At 36.9% G+C, this 23660-nt stretch overlaps 1 protein-coding gene across 1 annotated transcript; it reads left to right on the plus strand.

Annotated features, from left to right (window-relative positions):
• Window positions 1-12295: 12295 nt before the first annotated feature.
• On the plus strand, window positions 12296-22977 carry LOC129234341 (lysophosphatidic acid receptor 3-like). Its single transcript, XM_054868334.1, has 2 exons — window positions 12296-12335; window positions 22013-22977. Exons 1-2 carry the CDS (start codon window positions 12296-12298, stop codon window positions 22975-22977), a joined length of 1005 nt encoding a protein of 334 aa, XP_054724309.1.
• Window positions 22978-23660: the final 683 nt, after the last annotated feature.

Genomic DNA, 23660 nt, shown 5'->3' on the forward strand with positions numbered 1-23660 from the left:
CAGCGAAGAAAATTAAGTGATCCGTATTATTCGTAGATCCAGATAAAAGAAAGTCGGATGACAAAGTTCTCATGTAACAACAATTTTCTTAATTTTGGGGTCATCCTCATATATATAATAGCCGATGATCGAGTAACGCGCGTGTTTCAACAATGAAACTCGCGCCACGGCATGATAATATGGTTTGGTAATATTTAACATGCAGGGAAAATCTTTATTGTGACAAGGCTGAACTCGATCCGGTAACTTAACTGTTTTACTGGTAAGACTGTGTCATTTCAGGGGAGTGAAGAAACGAAAAAATGGTCAACAATCAACGCTACCTACTAAGGTTTAGGGTTCATTCACTGGAGTTAGGGTTACAATTTCAACCATCAAAATATCCCCAAACAGGCAATTGCTTCTTTCAAATGTAGAATAAATTTTCATCCGTCATACCTTGACGGGCCACTTTCTAGTATGAAAAATATTTTCGACATTATTGCCGTTTTTGACGTTTTTAGTGCAATTTTTGTCCACATATCCGCCCGTGAATCTGAATTTTCAGCGTTAGCAAGCATAAAGTCAAAATATCGAGCAAAGTTATTCACGTTAAAAGCAAGGGCGGGCCCAGAAAATATTTCAGGAGAGGGCGATTGATTTCAGATACTCACCCTTTTATACGTTCCCCAACTTCCACCCCGTAACATCACAGAAGATCTTCTTAAACTCAGTTTTATTTTGGAACTGAAACCCATTCTCCACCTTGACGTCATGAAAGGTGTCCCATAATTGCTTTTTTTAGACTACAATTAAAAAACATTCCGGGGAAGAGCCCGCTTCTTCGTAAAAATTTCGTCTAAAATAACGTTTTTGGAACTTCAATGTAGAAAATATGCGGAAGGAGATTCCCTGTGTCGGCTCAAGGCGATAATGATCGCCCGCATCGCCCCTCCCTAGAATCGTTCTTGATTGAAAGTGACCTGAGGTGCGCTTTTTCATAAGTTACTACCAATATGGAAAAACTTGTGATTAAACGGTGGTTATCCTCTTCTTGATGTTGTGAAAATGACTGGTATAACACGTCAACCTCACATAGAACATAGATTAGTACTTTAAATTTAGCCGTATTTATTTCTTTAATTGCTTATATGTGTTCTAATAAGAATGTGTTCAAAAATAAATCTATCCCAACTAGCTTCAGGGAAATTTTTTAAATGTAGTTTTGTATTGACCAGATGAGGCAGGGAGAAGCAAAGGGATGGAAGAGCCAAAATTAAAAATTTGGAGATAGCCAGTACAAAAGGTAGGTGAACCTCTCCTCTGTTTTGGAGCAAGAAGTAGTACTAGTAGCAGTGGTAGGTGCTGCTATTCAGCATGATTTAGAAAAACTTTTCAATGAAAGCACACCTGGGATCGCAACTTTAAACGAATTTTACTCAAAACTTGAAAATGTCCACTTACATTCCTTTGCTTCTCTCTGCCTCATATATGGTGTTCTGAGGAAGGAAGGGGTGAGGCTCGAGATCACATCAGTATTTAAAGGGGCCGCAGACCCTGAAATGTTGAGAATCCCTGTTGTTGATGAAAAAAATACTTCAATTCTCTGTTTAAAGCTATGTTAAAGTGTTGTGCTCTGTTGTTGCTACCATATGCCCAGTGCAATAAATCAATAAAATTTAAGTTTACTACGTTCCATACAGAACAGGTAAAGAAACAGGCTAGTCATCTAGAATTTTCCTTAAAGGGAAGGAGGGGGGGGGGGGGGCAAAGAGCATATATATACTTGACAGTCCAGATCCCACACCGTTAAAAGAAATCTTGTAATTTTACGGTTCTAGTTACTGGCACTAGCATTCATGTTGCCAGTAAGTTTTACCGTTAAACCCTATTTTACTGTAAAGTTTTATAGTAGAATAAACGAGAGTTAAAAATCGCAACATACGAGCAGCATGTTCGATCTCGGGACCTTCGCATTGGCAAGCGACTGTGCTGACCACCATACCAGTTGGGACACATCGAGTGAGGGGAAAAACAGTGTTATGTGCTTCGCGCTGTAAGTCACGTGGTATAACAACAATTGGCGCTGTAATCGTTTATGTTTTTCGGTACCTTTTACTGTAAATTTCTTCTGTACTGTAAACACTACATTTTACAGTAATATTTACCATAAAAGTGTCCTGAATTTTCAACAGCGCAGCGCTTCCAAACAAATGTTTCTTGTTCAGGATTCCGCCCGAAATCGAGTGTTTTGAAGGTATACGAGTAATTCTCCCTTGTAACCCTAAGTAAAAAACTAAACTTGTATTGGTAACTTCAACTTTGGGTAACCAATATAGTGTCTATAGCTGAGGCAAAGCTAACTTGATTACATTGTGAAGGCGACGTAGATCCTAATCATACCCTTATACAATTGGGTTCAGGTTAGGTTTGCCGCGACTATAGAAATATGGTGTTCTGGTATAATTAACGAGCAATAAAGAGAGTAATCTGATTGGTTCAAATTAATTTCAAGAAATACGTTGTTGTCAATTAAGTTGACTGAGTTCATTTGCGAGAAAAATTAATGAATTTTAATGTCGAATTTTACTTTATGCTTCCGCAGGCTGACCTGAAATCTGGCGCCCTTCCTTGTTTTTCTTAGAAGAAGGCTTCCATGGGAGGTTTCATTGTATGTATAAAATAAATAAATAAATAGCTATGCATCTATAAACAAATGCTTATTGTTTACACTGGTGCAGGGCAGCATTTCTAACAAAAGAAGTACGAGATCAGTCTTCAGTACTTAATTTCGTACATTAATAGCTTGAGTTCCGTCTAATATGTGAAAATTCAAATGAAGCTGAAAAGAAATACAGGAGTTGAGCTCCATTGAGCTCCAATGTAAATTAAGTCCTGTAATGGTGAACAAAATATAAGAAGGAGGGGTAAATGGGCAATTGGGCATACAAATAAAAATTCACATTTCGTGGTGGAATAAGAGTTAAACAATATGCAAATTCATGTTGAACACGATTATATGCAAAATTGCTGTTGAAGGAGTGTCAGCAGGTAGTATAATAGTGCATATTGTCAGACTGTATGACTGCACAAAGAACGAATAATACGTAAGTACAACAAACAAGCAGCAAAATCATGTGAGTAAATTATATGACCACCATGTATTGTGAGGTCATTCTTCACACGAAGTGGTATACACAGAACAGTGTTCTTGATGCAAGGTAATTGATGCAAGCAGTGGCGTAGCCATGGGGGGGGGGGGGTTAGACCCCCCATGAGCTCCAAAAATCTATATATATATATATGTGTGTGTGTGTGTGTGTGTGTGTATGTGTGTGTGTAAACTCGAGGGCATAGCTTTACTTTAAACTTCAGAAAAAATTAACTCCCCCTAAGGATATTTTCTCGCTACGCCACAGGATGCAAGTAATTCAGGAGTTCTTGATGAAAGTTGTCCCACTGCTCTTCTAGGGCTTAGCTGTTCGTGGGAGGCAACTGTCGAGCAGCAGCAGTACATTTCCCTATGGCTGATCGTGCTGGCCCGGCAATGCGACAGATATTTTCAGCTCCAAGATGATCTTCTAATGGCTGTGTGCGATGTTACATCACGTATACCTCCATAAAAATTCCTTTCCAGAAAACTCGAACATGCTGAAGTAGAACGTCATCAATGTTCCGTCAGTACTTACGCGCGTTGAGCCTGTATTCGCAAGACAATTCAGTCCTACATTCAAATCACCGGTCGAAGCCTTCTTCAACCAACCAGTAAAAGAAAGCTAATTATTTAGGCTTCAAATTTGCGACAAACAGTCATAATTCCGAGTGAAGAATATATCTGTTGTTTTTTTGGAAGTTTCCAGAATATATTTTTCGATTCATGACATTGAACATATAAACGGGCCACTTCGATTGGCTTTGCGGGCCGTAGATTGGGCAGTACTGGTTTTAATGACTATAATGTTTGCTATTGTAAATCTATATTTACATTTTAGTAACATAAAAATAATAAAAAAAAAGGCAGTGTCCTACTTCTATCACGTCTGTCGTTTCACATTTTTCCAGGGAAGGGATGGGCGAAGGATACATACGTACTTGCTGCATATAATGTATTTAAAAAAAAAAAAAAAAAACTCTCACTTATATATAAATACATTAATTTCTCGAAGCCAGGGGGAGCAATAGCACGCTCTTGGCACCCTTAAATGTTGCGACTGACTTCTATATTGATCAATAGACCAAGTTTATGTGCATTTGTATTTACAGTTGAGGGATATCCAAAACACAGTTTGAATTTGCTACCTGAATCAATAAATAGAAAGAATATATGCCATAGATGCTTCTCCCTAATGAATTTTTAGGCTGTTGAGCTTTAGTGATATTAGTGGATCTTGTATAGCAATTTCGGCCTTCGCATTTAAAAGTGTGACCATGGCAACCAAACAAAGCAATTTGGTCAATGGTCGTGAATATGCTGAGTAATTAATTTTATGCCCCTTTGTGGAACTTTTTTCTGCTCATCTTAAACGTATTCTTGCATGAAAATGAATGACTAAGATATTTTCTTTAACATGGTCGTGTTGAAAAATACGATGTTTCATGCTGATGCGTCTCCACAGTCCGGACAAGCTAATATACATGAAGCAGAAACTTATTTGCTCAGCTTCGCTGCGCTTACGTTATTTTTGTTAAATATGTGAAAATCACAGGAGAAGTGATCTTTTACTTATTCAAAATAGAATAAGCGACTTTCTAGATAATTCAAAAGTTAATATTTTCCTTTGGTTTTAGAATGTATAAATAGCAGGGAAACAGTGAAGCTAAGCCTAATTTGAAGATAGGGGAAGCTTTCTTTTTACTCTTCTGAAATTACATTACGCCACAGTCTGACGCCTGTAACTTACCCCAAAGAAAACACGTGGAATGGAATGTTGATTTACCTTTTTCTTTAGTATTGTTGACCACCGCAAGGTAGCGCATTAGAGCTCTGGAGTTGCGAATTAAAATGGCGAAAACATAATCAAAATAAAACATTTTAAATGCCCGTAGTTACCCAAAAAGCCTCAATAATAAAAAGAAATGCAAGAATTTCATTTCTTCGTGCCCAAACAAGGAATGGCAACACCACAATATTATCCAGCAATTTCTTTACGCTGACAATGTCGCGTGAAAAAGCAAATGAAAATGAATTTTCACTAACTTTTAGTTGCTTCTAGCTCATTTTCTAGTCATCGTAGCGGGTTTCTATTTTTGCGCGGTAAAACCGGGTAGAACGTGTTTCAAAGTATTTTTTGTGAGCTTTCCAACCGTACCAAGCTCGAAGCACTAAAATGCATTTTTCGTGTAGAAAAAGCGGTTTAAAAAAATGAATTAAAACTTAATGTTTCAAGCTTCCAACACTGAATTTTAACAATGGAAAAGAGATAAAATTAAAATTTTTGAGTTTCGCTAACTAAAAAACGCCTATAACTTTTTTTCTAGTGGATTACATTAGATTTTCGTTAGGAGTATTTTTTAAATACCTTTCCAACCATATCAAATTCGAAAAAAATGGACCATCCGTTCGCGTAGAAAGAGCCATTTAGGACGAAAATGCGTTTTTAATTAATATCTCCGTTAATTAGCGTTCGATTTCAAAAATTTTTATTGATGACACTAAAACTCGGCAATAGCTACTGAACAAAAATATAATGGAGGAAATCGGTTCACAAACAGAGGAGGAATCGGTACCGAAAGAAAACGGCTTGCCCATTAATATATAAAGATACTCCGATAATAATTCGCGGAGATATCAATTAAAAAATATATTAATTTTGACACCTAGATTTCGACACAAAATCCCTATTTTTTGAAGGCTTTCTTCCATTCAATTTATTATTCAATGTTTCATCTCAACTTTCCGTAACAATGCTTTTATTAAAAATTGTAGCGTGAAGAAAATCATTGAGAAGTAAGGCGCTATGCCGATGAACGGCACATTCCGGAGTGCATTATCGAACGCCACAGTGGATGAACACCCGGAGTTATGGTCTGGGGTGCCATAGCATATCGTGAACGATCACAATTGCTACGAATTGTGGGTAATTTGAACAGTGCCCGATACATAAACGAAGTTTTACAGCCCCAAGCTATTCCTTTCCTGCCAGGATTGCCAGGGGCTGTATTCCAGCAGGATAATGCCAGTCCACATGTCGCCAGGACTGTCAAACCCTACATTGATTCGCAGCAGGTACAGCTTCTTCCTTGGCCTGCATATTCACCGGATATGTCACCTATTGAACATGTGTGGGATTTCGTTGGGCGGCGTCTCGCTCGTGATCCTCGTCCTGTTGCTTCGACAGACGAATGGTTGCGCATACAAACAATATGGAATACTCTTCCGCAGGCAGATATTCAAACTTTGTTTCACTCCATGCCGAGTCGTGTAGCAGCTCTTATTGCGGCGCGTGGTGGCCACACAAAATACTAATATCTATCTCTTTTTATTGTTTGTTTGGTTTGAAGTGTAATCATTTATTTGTACCATTACCACTCAACTGTGTATTAAATTTCATTCAATTATGATGCTTCCTTCATGGTGTTGCAATTTTCACAAACAGTAGTGTATTTGATCAGGGGAGTGGGAGAGGGGGACAAAGTTATAGATACATGAATATCAATGCATATGAATAGGTAGGTTCAATGGCTTATAACTAAAGATGCTGTGGAGTTGTGCGGTGTTCCATCTCCCGACTCTCGCTGCATCTGCTCTGCAGAATTTATATAATTTTTAGTAAGCGAATTTCTGACACTATTTCTTAATCTCAGTTCCTACGCAGCGCAAAACTCGTAAAAGTTATACTGAATGTTTTCAATTTGTAATTAAAACCTCGGCGATCACTTTATAATACGGGAAACAGTCTTAAAAACACTGGAAGTCTTTTTAAACGTAGTCACGTGGTTGTTGGACGCTGGTAGGACAACCAGAAAAGAAAATGCTTCACTAAATGGATCGAGTCCGTAAAAATTAATTAAAATTTTTAAGTCTAAAATCTCTACTTTTACAAGACTACAGCCAAAAAAAGTTGATTGAAAAATTTCGCATCTATTTATTTGTACTTGTTAGTAATTTTGCAAAGAGCACATTGTAATCTGAGAACGTAACAAGATGAAATATCCATATCGTTTGAGCGTTCCACTCATTTAAGCATGGGAACGGAGAGATTGGAACAATGCCTGTTTTGCTAAAAACATTGCAGCCTTGAATCCATAAATAGCGAAGAACACGCCGATCTGCGCTAAATGTTTTCCACTGGAATATCGTGTTCTGCGATGCGTTTAAAAGGAAATTTCGAAATTCTTTACATCATTTGCCATTTTGAAGAGCAGAAGCTTTAGAAAGACGATTCATATATCAATCAAAAGTAACTTTATGATACCATTTCATATGAGTTTTCTTATCCGGATAAACAGCCAGCGAAATATTGTGCGTCGGAATTTATAATGGGAGACGTAATTAAATCCATGCAATACAGAATTTATGCCTAAGGGTCGCCCCGATGGGAGATCGCGGGAGGTCACTGTGACTTCCCCAAAATTTCCTTATTCGGCAAATTTTGTCTGGCGATTCGGCAAAATGATCATCATTCGGAAAAGTTTGAAGTTCCTCTCGGCAAAAGTATCATCCTTCGGAGAAATTTGGAGTTCCAATGGCAAAATGATCATCATTCGGCGAAATTTGAAGTTCCACTCGGCAAAAGTATCTTGATTCGGTGAAATTTGGAGTTCCATTCGGCAAAAGTATCATGATTCGCAAGTTGAGAGTTTCTGCTCTCCCAAAAATTGAAGTTAAGGGCTCCCCTGCTTGTAGTATGCTATTATAGTAAAGTGTGTTCATAAAAGAATGTCTCAATTAAATATTTTATTAAGTATCAACTGCAAGCGTTGCAGAGTACTGATTCATGGTCACAAACAGTAATTCTTAACATAGGCGCATACGCGAGACTAGTGTGACTCTGGTAACTTGGGTAATGGGTCAAAACTTCGCGGCTGAAACTTCGCGTTGACAAAACTTCGCGCGGAATTTGCTTCCGGTATAATGACCGTTCTGTATTGCTTAATACAGAAGGCGAAGTCACGAAGTTATGAATCAGCGAAGTTGACCGCGCGAAGTTTTGACTACGCGAAATTTTGTCCACGCGAAGTTTTGACCACGCGAAGTTTTGTGCACGCGAAGTTTTGACCCCAAACGGGGCCTTCGCGATTCCCCGCCCCAAACCTGTAACTTGATGCTTGGATGAGGGGATGAATTCTATTCTATTCTATTCTGTTCAAGAGTCACAACTGACTACAACTGTATTTATGTCGAGGTCTGCATACTAGTGCCTTGCCTCCATTATTTTATATACCGATAGATGGCAGCACCATCACCGGATCGAACAGTTAGTGAGAATTTAGAACTAGTCCAAGAGCTAATAGCTACCTGGTACTAGCACCCCCAGAGGTATCGTTTCACTTGGAGGACATTGAGACCACGAGCATATTTAACGTCGCCCAGTCCCCTTTAATGACGACGGTGGGTCTTCGACCAGCGGGGATCGAACCCGAGCCCCTCCGGCCCCGAGTCCAATGCCCTACCGATCAGGCTACCACGGCCATGAGGGGATGAAAGGAGGAGAAATTCTAATATTGGCACTGTGCAAATAATCGTTATCGCAAACCTAACTGTTTTTCCTCACTCCTATTTTGAAAAATAGAATAGTTTAAGCCTCTCAATGGATTGGAAGTCAATTTGTTAGGGCCAGTCTATTATGCTTTGCTGTTTCCTTGTTTGCAACGCGAGTAAGCTGGCAACTCCTGAGCGTAAAGCGTTTTTGTTCAACAATTTGCTCAATCTGAATTTGTAATTTTAGTTCAAGGTGCGTTCCGTTTAAGATTTAGTTGTGATCTGCTCACGGCGATATTCACTAGCAGGTTGGAACTTCAGTCAGACACTTGAACCGCCGATAGAACCTTCTGATTGGTCTTGTGACAGTAGCTATCTCACTTTGAAGATTAATTGAGGAATTTTTTCAAAAGTTAGCGTAGAGCTTACAAGTCGGTGATTTTCATGGCAATAACCTAAAACAGTTTTAACTTGTACGTCTAAAAATCGAAAGCTCTCTATCTATAAAAAATCATCTCATTTTATTAGGGATGCACTTTAGATGAAGGTTTAACTAGATTAGTCCAGCGAAAACAGGGATGTAGCGTGCATGGAATATGCGATAATTTTTGACTTCAGAATATTCTTAGGGGTAGTTAGTAAGTAAACATACTAAAAGTCCCCGCCCCTAGGGGGTGAGCTAAAGGTGGGAGGGGGGAAGCAAATTTTGGGGTTTTCGAGAAAATGTCGGAAACGGTGGAAGAAATGCGTTTAAAATAAAAATGTAAGCTAAATAAACTTTCAATGAAACTTTTTTTACATATATTTGTCAAATTTACAAAAATTTTCTTGGTATATGTTATGAAAAATCAATGATTTTCGGAAAAATTCTCTCTTTTTATGAAACATTTGTTCCTTGTGCCTCCCAGGATCAGTAATCATGAAAATTGTCAATGACAAAGTTGTAGAGCTTTAAATTTCCTTCAATTTGACAAGTTACTTTGTTATATTTGATTCAACATATCAAAAGTAACAAAATTTCAAACACGCACTTTCATGGCAAAACATGGAATACTTGCTGTTCACAAATTTCAAACGGACTCGACAGGATCAGACATTACAGTGCTTTAATCCAAAATTAACTATGCACATGCTTTTTTTTTTTTTATAAATTTACTAGTTGTGTTGCACGGTCCACCTCGAAAATAAAAAAATGCGTCAAGTGAACAACGTTTAACAATCGGGCTTAAAAGAAAAGAAAAGAAAAGAAAAAAAAAATTAATTTGAATTTTGACATCTTGAATTCAAATTATGTTTTTCGCAATCACGAATGTGTGTATGTAGGCGTGTGTGTTTGTGTGTGGGGGTATGTGTTTGTGTGTACGGGTTATGTGTGTGTGTGTGTGTAGGCATGTGTGTTTGTGTCTGTGTGTGTGGGGGGGGGGGTATGTGTATGTGTGTGTAGGCATATGTGTTTGTGTCTGTGTGTGTGTGGGGGGGGGTATGTGTATGTGTGTGTAGGCATATGTGTTTGTGTCTGTGTGCAGGCATGAATGTGTGTATGTGTGTGCGTATGTTTTTGTGTGTGTATGTGTGGGTGTCTGTATGTGTTTGTATATGTGTATATGTTTGTGTATGTGTGTGTAGGTGTATGTGTTTGTGTGTGTGTGTGTGTAGTTGTGTATGTATGCGCGTGTGTGTAGGACATGGATGCAACCTGGAGACGGCTTTCGCTAGAGGTGCAGCATCGTGAGGAGCCCGTCGACGGTGATGGTGCGGAGGGTGGCGGTGGGAAAAATCAAAGGAACGTCAAAAACAGTCAAGTGAGAACAATAAGCAATCGTGATTGCTCAAAAAAAGCTAGTGCAAAATTTCTTGTTGACGTGTGGAAAAGAGCAATTTTTTAGTACAAAATTTTAAATTTAGATCTATTTGATTTTTTTTTTTAATTCCAAAAATACCAGTCATGGTCATTGATAGAAGTAAACATTCCGTTTCACTGATTTTCTGGCGTAAACATGCCTATGTGAATTCCCGAACTTCAAAAGATCTCTGCGTCAAATTTTGCAAAGATCCGACGTAATCTATGGATTTTTTTCCTAGTTTCATATGTTACAAAACATTATTAGTTTCTTGACCTGACACATTTATTATGAACACTTAATATTATTCGTTTTTTTTTTTTCTGATTACTGTTTCACTTTTAAATGAGTTAGGTTTTGTGAGGCTAATGTATTGTGTCATTAGATTTAAAAAATGTTGAAAAGCAACAAAATTTTAAATTGAACGTTTCATTGTTTTCTTTACTACGTTAAAATTACTTTGAGTGTGATAATTTTTGTAACTAACAATCTGGATTATTTTTTTGATATAAAATTTGAATGAATTTGAAATTTGATAATGACAATAATTTTTAGAATGTTTTGAAATGTTGAAAAACAACAAAGTTTAAATTTAACATTTCAGTGTTTTCTCTTACTATTTCTCTTACATTAAAATTACTTTGAACCCGATATTTTTTGTAACTAACAATTTGAAGTAATTTTTTGCTATGGTATTATTTTCTATTTTTTTTTAACTGAACAAAAACATTAAGCGTTTGTTTACTAATTGTCGAATACTTCAAATAGTTTACTACTCGGTTGACAAATGCTAGTAAAGTTTTCAGTCGAAACAAATATTCGGTTTGTCTACCGAATAGCAGTATACAGAATATCAACCGGCCAACAGAAAATCGGTTATTCTCTACAATTTATCAATATCTTAAAGAGAAAACGGAAGACTGAATGTGACGCCAAGGAGGGATGGCGAAAAAAAATTCACTTGACCTTGCACCAAAATTTCCTATACCACATACATAAGGCTTATCATATTTATAAATAAATTTCGCTAGACACGCATGAAATAGACAATAATCCTGAAATAAGGTGAAAAATGCGCAATTTATCTTTCATATTTTAATGCGTAGTAAAAATGCAGTAGGTCCGTATTTTCTTTGGAAATTTGCGTCAAAAAATGTTTATTTATGCGAAAGGTATAATGTGAAGGAAGAGACAATAAAATTACATTTTTTGCATAGCAATTCTTTTCCGTGAACAATCCTCACTTTTTATACCAATTGTAGCGTTGTAAAATGCGCGTTCTTGTACATTGTGAAAAAATATGCCGAAAAGGTCTTTATTGTCTTTTTTACGGTCTTTTGTTTTTTGCTTGAAATGGGGTTCGAGTACATACATTTACTGCAATATTGCGTTGACAAACTGCCACTTTATCAGACCTATCAGCGGTTACGTTTTACACGGATTGATCCTTAATTCGGCATTATGACTCTCTTTTTCTAGTTCAGCTATTATTGCTGTTATTTTTATTGCCATGTCTGGCAGTGAGAAGCAAAAGGATGTAAGTGGGCATTTTCAATTTATGAGTAAAGCGCGTTTTAAAATAAGGTCCTAGGTAGGCTTTCATTGAGAAGTTTTACTAAATCATGCTAAATAATAGCACCTACCAGCAGGGCTGCGCCAAGCCTGATCGGCGCCGTCGTGCAAATGTCTCGTGAGCGCCTCTATGTTCTGGCGTTCAGGGAAAATATATTGAACACCTAAAGGGAGGTTTTGTAGACAAATACAAAATGAAAAAAAAAATACGTTTGGCATTTAATTCATATAAAAAATAATATGTGAATATTAACTTTGGAATATGGTGTACGTTTTCACTTCATATCTCGAAATTATTTCGAGTTCAGCAGCTCCTCTGATATGCTAATAATGCGTTTTGGAAAAGAAAAATATTTTAAAAATCGAAGTTAACGCCACTTTGAATATTTATCTGATCTCTAAGTGATGCATAATTAATAAAACTTTTATGCCTATCAAAACACGACAACAGGGGCAGTGGCGTAACTAGAATACAAATTTGGGGGAGGGGGTACATTGAAAGAAAAATCTCTGTTAAAAAGAGGGGTCCAGGGCTTCTCGGAAAATATTGAAATTTGTAGTTTCAAAAACGCAATTTTAAACGATCTTTGGTGGTGTTACAGGGAAAAAGGGTACAAGGGTCTCCGTTGAAATTTAGAAGTTGAAGCCTTAAAACGCGATTAAAGGTCATATTTCTTGACGTTAGAACAAGGGATAAAACTCTGGGATTCCACCCGAAGTTTTTTTTTTTTTTTTTTTTTTTTTTAATAGATAGAAATTAATTCCCCTTCTCTCCCCTCCAATCTTTTGAAATTGAACTTCCCAAAACGCAATTGTTGGCAACTTTGAAGACTTTTACAAGAAAGGGATTCTAGAGCTCTCCCCCATGGAAAATTTTTCAAAATTCAAGTCCTAAAACTTAAGCAGTATTCTATGAGATTGGGGGAAGGGGTTCAGAGGCTTCACTTAAATTTTTCGTAAGTCATGTTTGAAAAACCTATTTTTTTATGATACTAAAGGAAGGCGGTTCAGAGGCCCTAGCTCGAATATTTTCTGAAATTGAAATTTTAAAAACGCGATTGTGTAAGATCATATTTGGTAATATTAGGGCGGCAATCTTTCGAAATTGAAGCTCCAAAAACGCAATTTCAGGCTATTTTCAAATGCAATTTCAAGTGATGCTGTTTGGTATTCGGCGGCTTTCCTTTTAAATTTGCAAAATTGAAGATCTGGAAACGAAATTTGAGATCCTCCGTAATGCTTTCGGGGGGGGGGGGGGTCGGATTAGTAACATTTTAAGACTTTCTCATTTTCAGACGAACTAGAAAAAAGAAAAATAATGAAGAAAAAAAGAAAGAAAAATAAGACGGAGAGGGACGAGTAGCTGACCAATTAGCTGTAACTATTGAAAACTTTTAATTCTAAGATTTCTTTTTAAAAATTCAAAGTTTTACCCCAACGTAATTATTTTTTTCTTATTAAAATCACTTTGCTTTCCAAAGACGCGTTTTTTTAATTCTCTTCCATAATAAAGAATATTTTTGAAAAACATTCATCTCAGCATTCTGGAGGGGAGGGCGCATGAGGTGGAGGACCAGAGGGGTGTCCTGTTGACCCCCCCTCTGGTTGCGCCAGAGAGCGGGAGGGTACTGTTTATATTTCTGAATTGAAGGATAATATTGTAGAGAGAGAATATTCCACCTTAAAATCTGAAACTGAAACCTGCCGGTGAAAGGAAAAATTCTAAATTACGGAATCGTTAAAAAGGCATTGAATCTAATATCTGAAACAAACACATTGTCCAAAGCTTTTTCTTTAACTTAATGCATAAATAGTTGAAGAAAAAGGGGGTTGGGGAATCGAGTAATTATGGTCAAGATGTTACTTTTTGGAACTAAAATATTAACCTTAATTATTGTCTACAATATATGTGTATTATGCACAAGTAAATGATAAGCAAATGTGCTTACCATATTTTTTTGTGTATGATAACATAAAAAATATACGGTAGAGTGGAATTACCTGGAACAATAAATAAAAATCAAAATGGGGAATAGCAAATTTCTTGCGCTTCGTATGCTCAACCGTGTGAAATTATAGACACACCAAAATAGCATTCACAGCTACAAATACGAAAGAAAATGCAAAAGTATGCATTAATTAGCATCATGTGTCTTCACTGTAAAACGATTGCGTTTTTGAATAGAATGTTTAGACGCTACAAGGCAATAATTTATCTTTTTAGATAGGCATCGAGGAGGATTGCTTGTTTTAATGAGCATTATAATTTCACCACAACTATTAGATATAATGAAAAATTCAGTTTTATTTTTTTGGTTGGTGGAGCTCGGCACCTTTTAGACTTTGGCGCCGTCGTGCTCCGCACGACCTTGCACATATTAACGGCGCAGTCCTGCCTACCAGGGCTACTAGCACTATCTCTTGCCCCAAGACAGAGGAGATAGATGTTCACCTACCATTTACACTGGTTATCTCGAAATTTTTAATTTTGCCACCTACATTCCTTTGATTCTCACTACCTCAATGTGACGATTCGTTTTGATATTGAGGACCCGAGGCGGAAGTTGAATCAATTTTCCAAAACAGTCGCCTGTCAACTAGTTGACTGGCATTTTTCGTTTTCTTCACACGAAGCAACATAATTGAATTAACTTTTCTTCTAATAAACCAAGTTTATTCGAGCAGCTGCTCCACAACGCTGCAGGGTCGTCGATACCGAAGGCGGACCTCTTTCCAGTTTGGTCGCAGATCCCCCTCCACACCTGAAACTTGTCAAATTTATACTACCCCGGTGTCAAGTCGGATCCCCTCAAGGAACGGGCCCCTAGTTTCCGTCTAGGCTGATATGGCCTCTCGTTGGCCCTGCAACCAGGTCCCGATTACTGAATAGGCCAACTAGACCTCGGCCTAGGGCCCCCGCTGTTTAGGGCCCCCCAAATTGCTAAAATTGCTTTAGTCAACAAGCTAATAGGGCTAAAAAAGTAAGGTTTGAATACGGGGAGAGGGGAAGGGGGTGCTCGAAAAATGCTTCAATATCTTAATCGGGCTCTGCCTGCAACGCTGTTAAAACTGAATCGAGTTGACTCAATTAGTGTACTCGTGTATAGAGCAAACATTTGGCAATGTCCCGATGAGTTGAATCAACTAAAAAGTTGATTCAACTCATCGGGATGAAAATATTATGGGCACATGTGCCTGGCATGCTCGACTAGTTTATAGTGAGAAAGTTGATTCAACAAATTTGCCTCTTGTGAAGAAGGCGATAGTGTTTCTTAATAAACCAGAGGCTATTAGCGGGCTGAAGCAGCATATTCACGACGAAATACGGATCCTCCAACCAGAAACATTACGTGATGTAGTAAGGGGCTGACCCTAAATGATGTCATCCCAGGTAGCATCAACTCATCGGATTTTGCTCGGCCGATCATCGACTCCTCCTAAACTCATCGCGTATTTCACGCTGATATCGTTGCGATCAGAATCCGAGAACGGTTTTCGATGAGCTGTTTTTTATCGGAAAACTATATCCTTACGATCAAATTTCCCGATGAAAATTTGCCGAGCTGCATTTCATCGGAAAAAGAGATCGTAACGATCAAATTTTCCGATGAAAATTTGCCTAGCTACATTTCATCGGAAAAAGAGATCGTAACGATCAAATTTTCCGATGAAAGTTTGGCGAGCGAAATTTCATCCGAAAAAGAGATCGTAACAATCAAATTTTCCGATGAAAATTTGCCGAGCGAAATTTCATCCGAAAAAGAGATCGTAACGATAAAATTTTCCGATGAAAATTTGCTGAGCTACATTTCATCGGAAAAAGAGATCTTAACGATCAAATTTTCGGATGAAAATTTGCCGAGCTCATTTCATCGGAAAAAGAGATCGTAACGATCAAATTTTCCGATGAAAATTTGCCGAGTTACATTTCATCGTAAAAGAGGTAGGTCGTTTAAATTTTCCGATAAAAGTTTTCCCAATCTAAAATTTTTGAAAATCTCCCAACTGTTAAAATAGGATAAGTTTTATTATTCGAATATCCGACTATTGATCAAACGTAAGGCTATACGGATCAACATTCAGGGTTGAGAATCGGAGGAAAAATGACTGAGACTTTGACTCCAAATCGGACTCCTGGATTTTGGAATAGTTTACCCGATTTGCTGCAAAATCAATTCAACTTGAACTCCACAATTCCCACCCCGATTACCTCACTGGAATTGCGAACAAAATGAGACTCCGACTCTTGAATGATTTCTCTCTATCTCCAAAACAATTCCATTCTGATCAATTTGACTCCCAAAATGATCGACTCCGACTCTTCACTAGCTGGCGCCACAAGTATATTCACTGAATAAAATTCTCACTTTCCGTTCAGAAATCTGTCATGGCCTTGCCCCCCGATAGATGGCGTCACAAATGATTTTCCATTTAATACATTATTTTCCTCCTTGGAGAAACCATTGCTTGTCTAGTGGTTAGCATATGAATCTCGTTTTCCAGAGGTCTCGGGTTCGATTCCCGGCTAAAGCGACTTAGATTGTGCTCATGAATCACGTTCATCAAAAGTTGTTAAATTAGAAATTAACTAAACAAGTTATTAAAAGAAATTAAAGTATATTAAATAATTGTTCCAAATGACGTCATCCGAAAATACCCGTCACGTGATCATCCAAGATGGCGGACCCATCTTACCGCTGTTAAATTTTTTTCCTCCTGCTTGTCCCTATATCGCGGTTGTTATTACTTCTCATCGTATTTTCATCCTAAATTCATCGCCTCGGAACAGCACTGCTCGCATATTGGTCCAAATCTCATCGTATTTTCATCCAAAATTCATCGCCTCGGAAAAGCACTGCTCGTATATTGCTCCAAATCTCATCGGTATAGGGAGCAAAATTCATCGGATACCGATGATCGGATTCTACTATTGCCGATGAGACATATTGGAGCAATTTCCGATGAAAACTCATCGGAATCCGATCATCGGCCGATCATCGACCGATCAAAGTTTGATCGGATTTCGATGAACGGCCGATGATCGGCCGATGAGTTGATGCTACTCGGGATACTTTTTTTTCAACATTTTTGACCCTCCTTTGTCACAAAATGCCGCATTATCCCCCCTTCGCCCAATGTCACATGTCACACAATTTTTATAAACATATTCTAATGAAAAAATGAGTGATGTCACACTTCTTGCTGCCCGCATCCTCTCCCATGTGACAAACTGTCGAAATTTCAGGAACCCCCCTCCTCCCTTAAAGCGTGACAGCATTTTTAGACAGTCCCTAATGGAAAATGCGATAAAAAGAACCTCTGTATCGAACAAATTGTTGAACATTTCTCTGACATCGTATTTCATTTATGTCCTTAATTGTCATTAAATGTTATACTATATAAAAAAAAAGCAATTAAAATAAATGATTATTAGAAGAGTTTAGGTTTTTATCAATGGTAGGTGTTATTTGGCCCACCCGGTATAATTTAGCGCTTTAAGCTAAAGCTAAATTTGCGGTCCATTCTTTCAGGAGGTATTCTTCGATTGCGCTCTTATAAGCGGTAACCCACGGTTGAAAAAAAATAAAAGAAACTTAAATTTTTTCTGAATGACCGAGGGTCTCGCGATGTGTAACCCGTTGAGTTTAATCTTAAGCTACTTTTATATGCACAATTTCAAAGTTAAATTATATTTAAAATTTCACAGTTTCAGTTTTACGTCAGGTACGTTGATGATATTTTTGTTCTTTTGAACTCGTCTTTTCGTGACCATGATCGTCTTTTGTCAACTTTAAACTGTATTAATCCACATATTCAATTCACCATTGAAATAGAATCTAACAATCATCTCTCTTTCTTAGATGTTTCCATCACTCGTTCAGACAATACTTTTATCACTACTGTTTTCTGTAAACAGTTTGCAGTCACTCTTCCCCCCACACAAATTTTCTGTTCATCCCCCTCAACAAAAATTAGCGGCATTCAGAACTTTTGTTCTAATTCCAATTTACTTGCTTCAGAATTGAATTATTTAAAAAGTGTTGCATTGGATCCGGGGTTTACAATTGATATCATTGACACCATACACAGGAAACTTATCAAATCAACTAATAATAATCAAGCACTGGCTAAGATGAATTATTCTAATTTGGTTGTGTGTTTTACCCTCTTTTCCAAGAATCGGTCTTCAAATCGCAAATTTTTTTAAAAAGTTTTATTTTTCGGTTGCATTTTCCCTATCAACAAACTTAAATTTTCGCAACCAAGACACCCGGTTCAGGAACTTGGCAGATGGGGCATTTACAGTATTTCTTGTCAATGTCAAATGATATACATAGGACAGACCCGACGTTCTCTTAAATTCCGTATTAAAGAATGTGAAAATTATGTCAAAAAACAAGATTTAAAATGTTCCTCTAACGTTGTTGGTCTTTCAATCATATTTTCGATTTTTCTTCTGCCAGGGTTATTCATGGGTGTTGTTCGATTTATGATTCAGATTTTTGGGAATCCTATTACATCTGGAAAAATTTTGCTTCAGTAGTTAATGACTTGTGGAGCACGCCCCCTTTCCTTGGTGTTTGGAAATCTTATCTTTAAAAACTGTTTTCTGTTTGTGACGTTTTTCCGCACTATAGATTTCGTTGTTGTTCTGTGACGCAATGTCTCCGGTGTCCATTTACTTTGTTTCCTTCCATTTTTCGTTCATTTGTGTTTGGTCTACATTGGTGGGCTTTTCGTTCTTCTTTTGTGCACTGATGAAGGGGCTTGCATTTGGCAGGCCCGAAACAGCTGTTTGCTGAGTTTTTAACTCTATTTTAATACTTTATTTGTACTTTATACACGTTGTGTCGTTTTACTTATTCTATAGTACAAAGTTTTCGACTGCTTTTCTACAACTTAATTAAACAGTTTTATAAACAAGAAATTTCCGTTAATATTTTTTGTGATAATTATTATTTCAAAAAATACTAGAATGACGCGCCATATGCATATCTAGAGGGGGGAAAGGGAATGCAGCTGCCCTTTCCAAAACATAAAATATTTTAAAAATAAACAATTTTTTAAAAGTGATTGACGTTTGTTTCAATTTGTAAACTTATTGATGAGTTCGGCTCTGGTTACTTTGTGCCTGATTTTGTATTACTTATTTGGGAGCTCATTGAAAAGGGAAAATTATTGATGTTTAGTTTGATTATTGTTGCAGTATCCTCTTTATTTTCCAAAAATGTGTTGTTGCATACGAGTCCCTTCCCATAATGCCATGAAAAAATTTCAGAATTTTCCAATGTTTGTGTGCGTGACGGGGGGGGGGGGGGGGAGTGAAGGATATATATTTAATGCAAATGATTAATTGCATTGTTTCCGAAATCCGGGGGTTATTCCAACAGGATGAGGCTGCCCCCCTTCCATTTTGAGTTTTATACCCCCATTTCAAGTATATTTGTAACCCTAAAAATTTATCAAACATTGAACTTTTACTGCGTCATAAACTTTTGAAAATAACTTTAACAATTATTTTGTTAACAATTACGTAAATTCGACTCAAATCACATTCTAGAAAAGTGCGCACTTGAGCTAGCCTTCGTAACTATTATACTATGCGATGGGAAATTAAGTTTTCGCTTCTAACCCGTCTAGAAGGAAGTTGGAAGAAGCCTTTGGGGGGCAATGCTACAGCTTCTGGTAAGGAATTTGTTATTTAATTTTTGAGACAGGGGGAATTAGGTATTTGTTCATCCCTTGTTCATTCCTCAGTTCAATTAGTTTGTGTGTAATTCGTTCGTGAGCTATGAATTCGTAGGCGTTTGGCAGCTGCAACACAAATTCATTTTCGGATGCGAATAGTAAGCGCTCATTACTTATGCTTCAAGAATTAAACTACTTTTATGGTTTTGAAATTTTTTGGCTACCGTCGAAGTCAAAATCCCCAAGAGACAAAATGGCTTTCATGCTGTTTTTGTATTTTTTTATTTACCGTACATAAATTATTACAAATGAGAAAACAATTGTGCGCTAAATTTTCAGAGTTTAACAACATCTTAATCTTTATAAATTGTATGGAGTTCGAAGTTATTTACCGAATTCACCATATATTATTCTCTAAAACGACACCAAAAATGCCTGTCAAAATATTCCTTTCAAATATCTCTTAGGCCACTGGTTTCCAAACTTTTTATGAGAGGGCTGTGAAATTCTGATTGGTAAACTTTTGTGTGATGGAGTGACGTAGTTGTTTTTTGTCCGATGAAAAGTCACACATGTGTTTTCTCGCTTTCTTTCTTTCACTTTGTCCGTGGTTGCATATACTATTTTGAGCTGCTTTTGATTATCAGCAGAGTATCCTTTGAAACACGTGTGCATAACCAACGAATTTCAAGCATCGTTTACTGTTCTCGTTTTTATTAACTATTTCCTCTTCATTAGAATTTACAATTTTTGTGAATATGCCAATTGAATCATTGTGATTGGTGAGAAAAACAGCACCAAAAAGCTTCATCTAATGCTGCTTTTTCCAAGTTTTAAAGTGATAAAAAAAATTAAGACATTACAGGACTTTGGAGTTTTGGTTTAAAATTTAAAACTTGAGCATGCGGGAACTGTTCAGGAAATTTTTGAAAACAGCCCTATGATAGCGCCAGATACCAAAGTACCAAAGCTTGGCTGGAACCCGACGTAAAATGCAGATTTCCATCAAGAAGTAATACATAAAAATTCAAACGTTCAATCGTTATGCATCCAGATTGAGCACAAATGTGAATTCAACATGTAAGAGCATTCCAAAGAATCAGACACCGAAGCAGTAAGATCAGTCCAAAGAATCAAATCAGATTACTGAATGACATATAGGCGTAGGATTATTTATATTGCTGGCTGACATTCAGGCAAAATTCAATAAGTCCACAAAAGAAACTTGGAAAAAACTGCAGTCAATAAACATTTTTAGCTAACTATTTCTTCTTATAAACTATTTACTCAATTGAAAGTTACATAAGTAATCCCACTGTGTTCGATTTAAGGGTCTGTAAAATGTCTAAATGCTTTTCATAACCGTTCCAAATTTTAAACTAGTTTTGGTTAAATTTTTGCGCACTCGCACACATTGTATCGGATATTGTTCATGCAGATGTGCAGTGCATATATATATATACACAACCCATAAAGATATTCGAGACAATCTAGAAAAATAAAAAAGCATATTATATTTAAATATATGAAAGGAGTAGAAAATTATTTCTCCAAAAAGCAACTTAGATTTTTCAATTTAAGTAAATTATTTAAAAAAAAAAAAAACACTCGAAAATAATGGAAGTTAATTCCTCAACTCAAAACGCACTCTTCGTCAATAGCCACGTCAGTTAGCTCAAAAATTTGTTTGACTTTCGTTAATATTTTTAGTGACGAAAAATTGTTATTGAACTAGATCCTTTCTGTATTTTTTTCCCCTTATTGGCCATTCGATTGGAAAATTACAGTGTAGTTACGATTTATTCGAGTCTAATTCTGTGCCTTTCATTGCGTTGTGCGGAGCGTGCAGCAAATTTACTGTTTTTACTGGACACTGTGATTCTAATCCAATTACAGAGTCCAATTACAGACACTTTCAAAACCGAAACACTTTAAATTACTTCTCGATGTTTCATAACGCCAAGAAATCAAAATCAGTTTGTTTATTGTACAGGCTGTGCCAGGCTGTTTATTGTATTTTTTTTTATGAAACATACAGTATTAAAAGCCTCCTCACATATTATTTTGAAACTGCATTCGTATAATGATTACACATCAGATCATTTATGAACGATTTATGAAATAATTTCGTGCATTTAATTTATACGTGACTATTTCTACAAATTATTATGCTGTTGCTGTATTCAAACATATTTAATGAAATGTTTCCTTTTTGTATTTGTAAAAACCTAGTTCAGGTAATTTATATTTGGAAATTTTTCAGATGCTGTTATCATGTCCTCATTTCCAGACAACTGCACGCTGTCTTCAGCAATATCTTATGACGTGGACAAGGTTTATGTCGTGTTGGCGGTTTCCACGGCAACATTGTCTTTTTTCCTAAATCTCACACAGTTCATCATCATCATCCATCAGAGATTACTTAAAAGGAACAAGAACATCATCATTATTAATCTGTGTGTTTGTGGTCAACTGTCTTCTTTAACCGTCATCTGGTACATCTACAAAGTGATCGTCTTCTGGCAGGAAGAGCGAATTGTTGACAATTATCTTCTCTGCTTCTTGCTACCTTCTGGTTTGCATTTGTTGACCCTCTTCACCTTCACTCCGCTCATAACCTTGTTGATTTTGCAGCACCATCTGGTGGCACGTCCAAAAACCAATCGAAGATTTAGTAACAGCCACATGGTTGTTGCATTGTTAGTGATACTAGCATGGTGTCAAGCAGTCATTATATCTCTCATTCCGTTGACAGGATGGAACAATTGGTACAACGTCTGTTCTCTTCCTATGGCATGGTCACCTTCTTTCTCCGTCCTTATATGCATCATATATTTCCTACACTATCCAATGGTCATCATCCTGCTTACAGATCTCTGTCTGTGGTCTTCCAAGAGAAGAAACTCAATCAGCCCTGAACCGCTTTGTGAAAAGGCAGTGGGCGATAACTTCTGTAGTGCTGTCCATGTTGAACCCAAACCATTGAGTAATAAAAATGTTACTCTGTTATTTTTGCTGTACATGGCTGGCACATTACCATTTATGTTTTACACTGCAAAAGTGGCCTTGGACCAAAATGTTGACCTATGTGAATCTCTGATCGCGAATGAGAAAGCTGCCATGTGGACATCATGGATAACGGTGGTCTTTGCTGCTGTGAGACCACTTTTTCATATTTTTGTTGAAGATGACTTGGGGGATGGTACAGCAACATTCATATCGGTAGTTTGTAGACTGAAACATAATTACATTTGAAGCATTGCACTAAACAATGTAACAGGCCTATTAAGTGTGTATATAAGTTTTTCCACAGCGTAGATTTGTGAGAATGTTTGCTTCGATATTGTGTAGGCTTAACCATGTGATATCAAGCTCTCTCATTTTCCTTGCAAACTGAAATTGTGGTTGATTGGTATGAGTGATTGCAATACCGGTATACCGAATACCGGTGTTTAGAGTTATTTTGTAATTTCGTAATACCGGTATTTGATGGAATAGAATACCAGTATTTTCGGTATTAGATGAAAATAATATATTGTTTTTAATCAAAGACTTTTCAATTTAACTCATTAGATATCCATTGGCATTTGAAACATAAATTTCTTTTTCGATGAGGAAGTTCCAAAATCAATCTATTGAAGCAAAAGTGTGATTTCAAAAGCACATATTTATAGAATATCAATGAATAAAAGTAACTAAAAGATTATAGAATGATATTTTCAACACCAGATGGTGTGATGAATCGCACTTTAGTGAGTTTAGGAGAATCACGTTTTTATTTTCTCCATTTCCTTGACTTGCTTTCTAGTGGAAACTAATTTTACAGTCTGAGTAAAAACTTTAAGGCCAGTAAATTTTTTTGAGAAATTGGACATGTCTTAAACTGAGGATCAAAACATGATTTGAGTGATAATTATTAACCTTAAATACAAGTAAAA

This window comes from Uloborus diversus, chromosome 1 (genome assembly GCF_026930045.1).
Source record: "Uloborus diversus isolate 005 chromosome 1, Udiv.v.3.1, whole genome shotgun sequence".
Taxonomy (NCBI): domain Eukaryota; kingdom Metazoa; phylum Arthropoda; class Arachnida; order Araneae; family Uloboridae; genus Uloborus; species Uloborus diversus.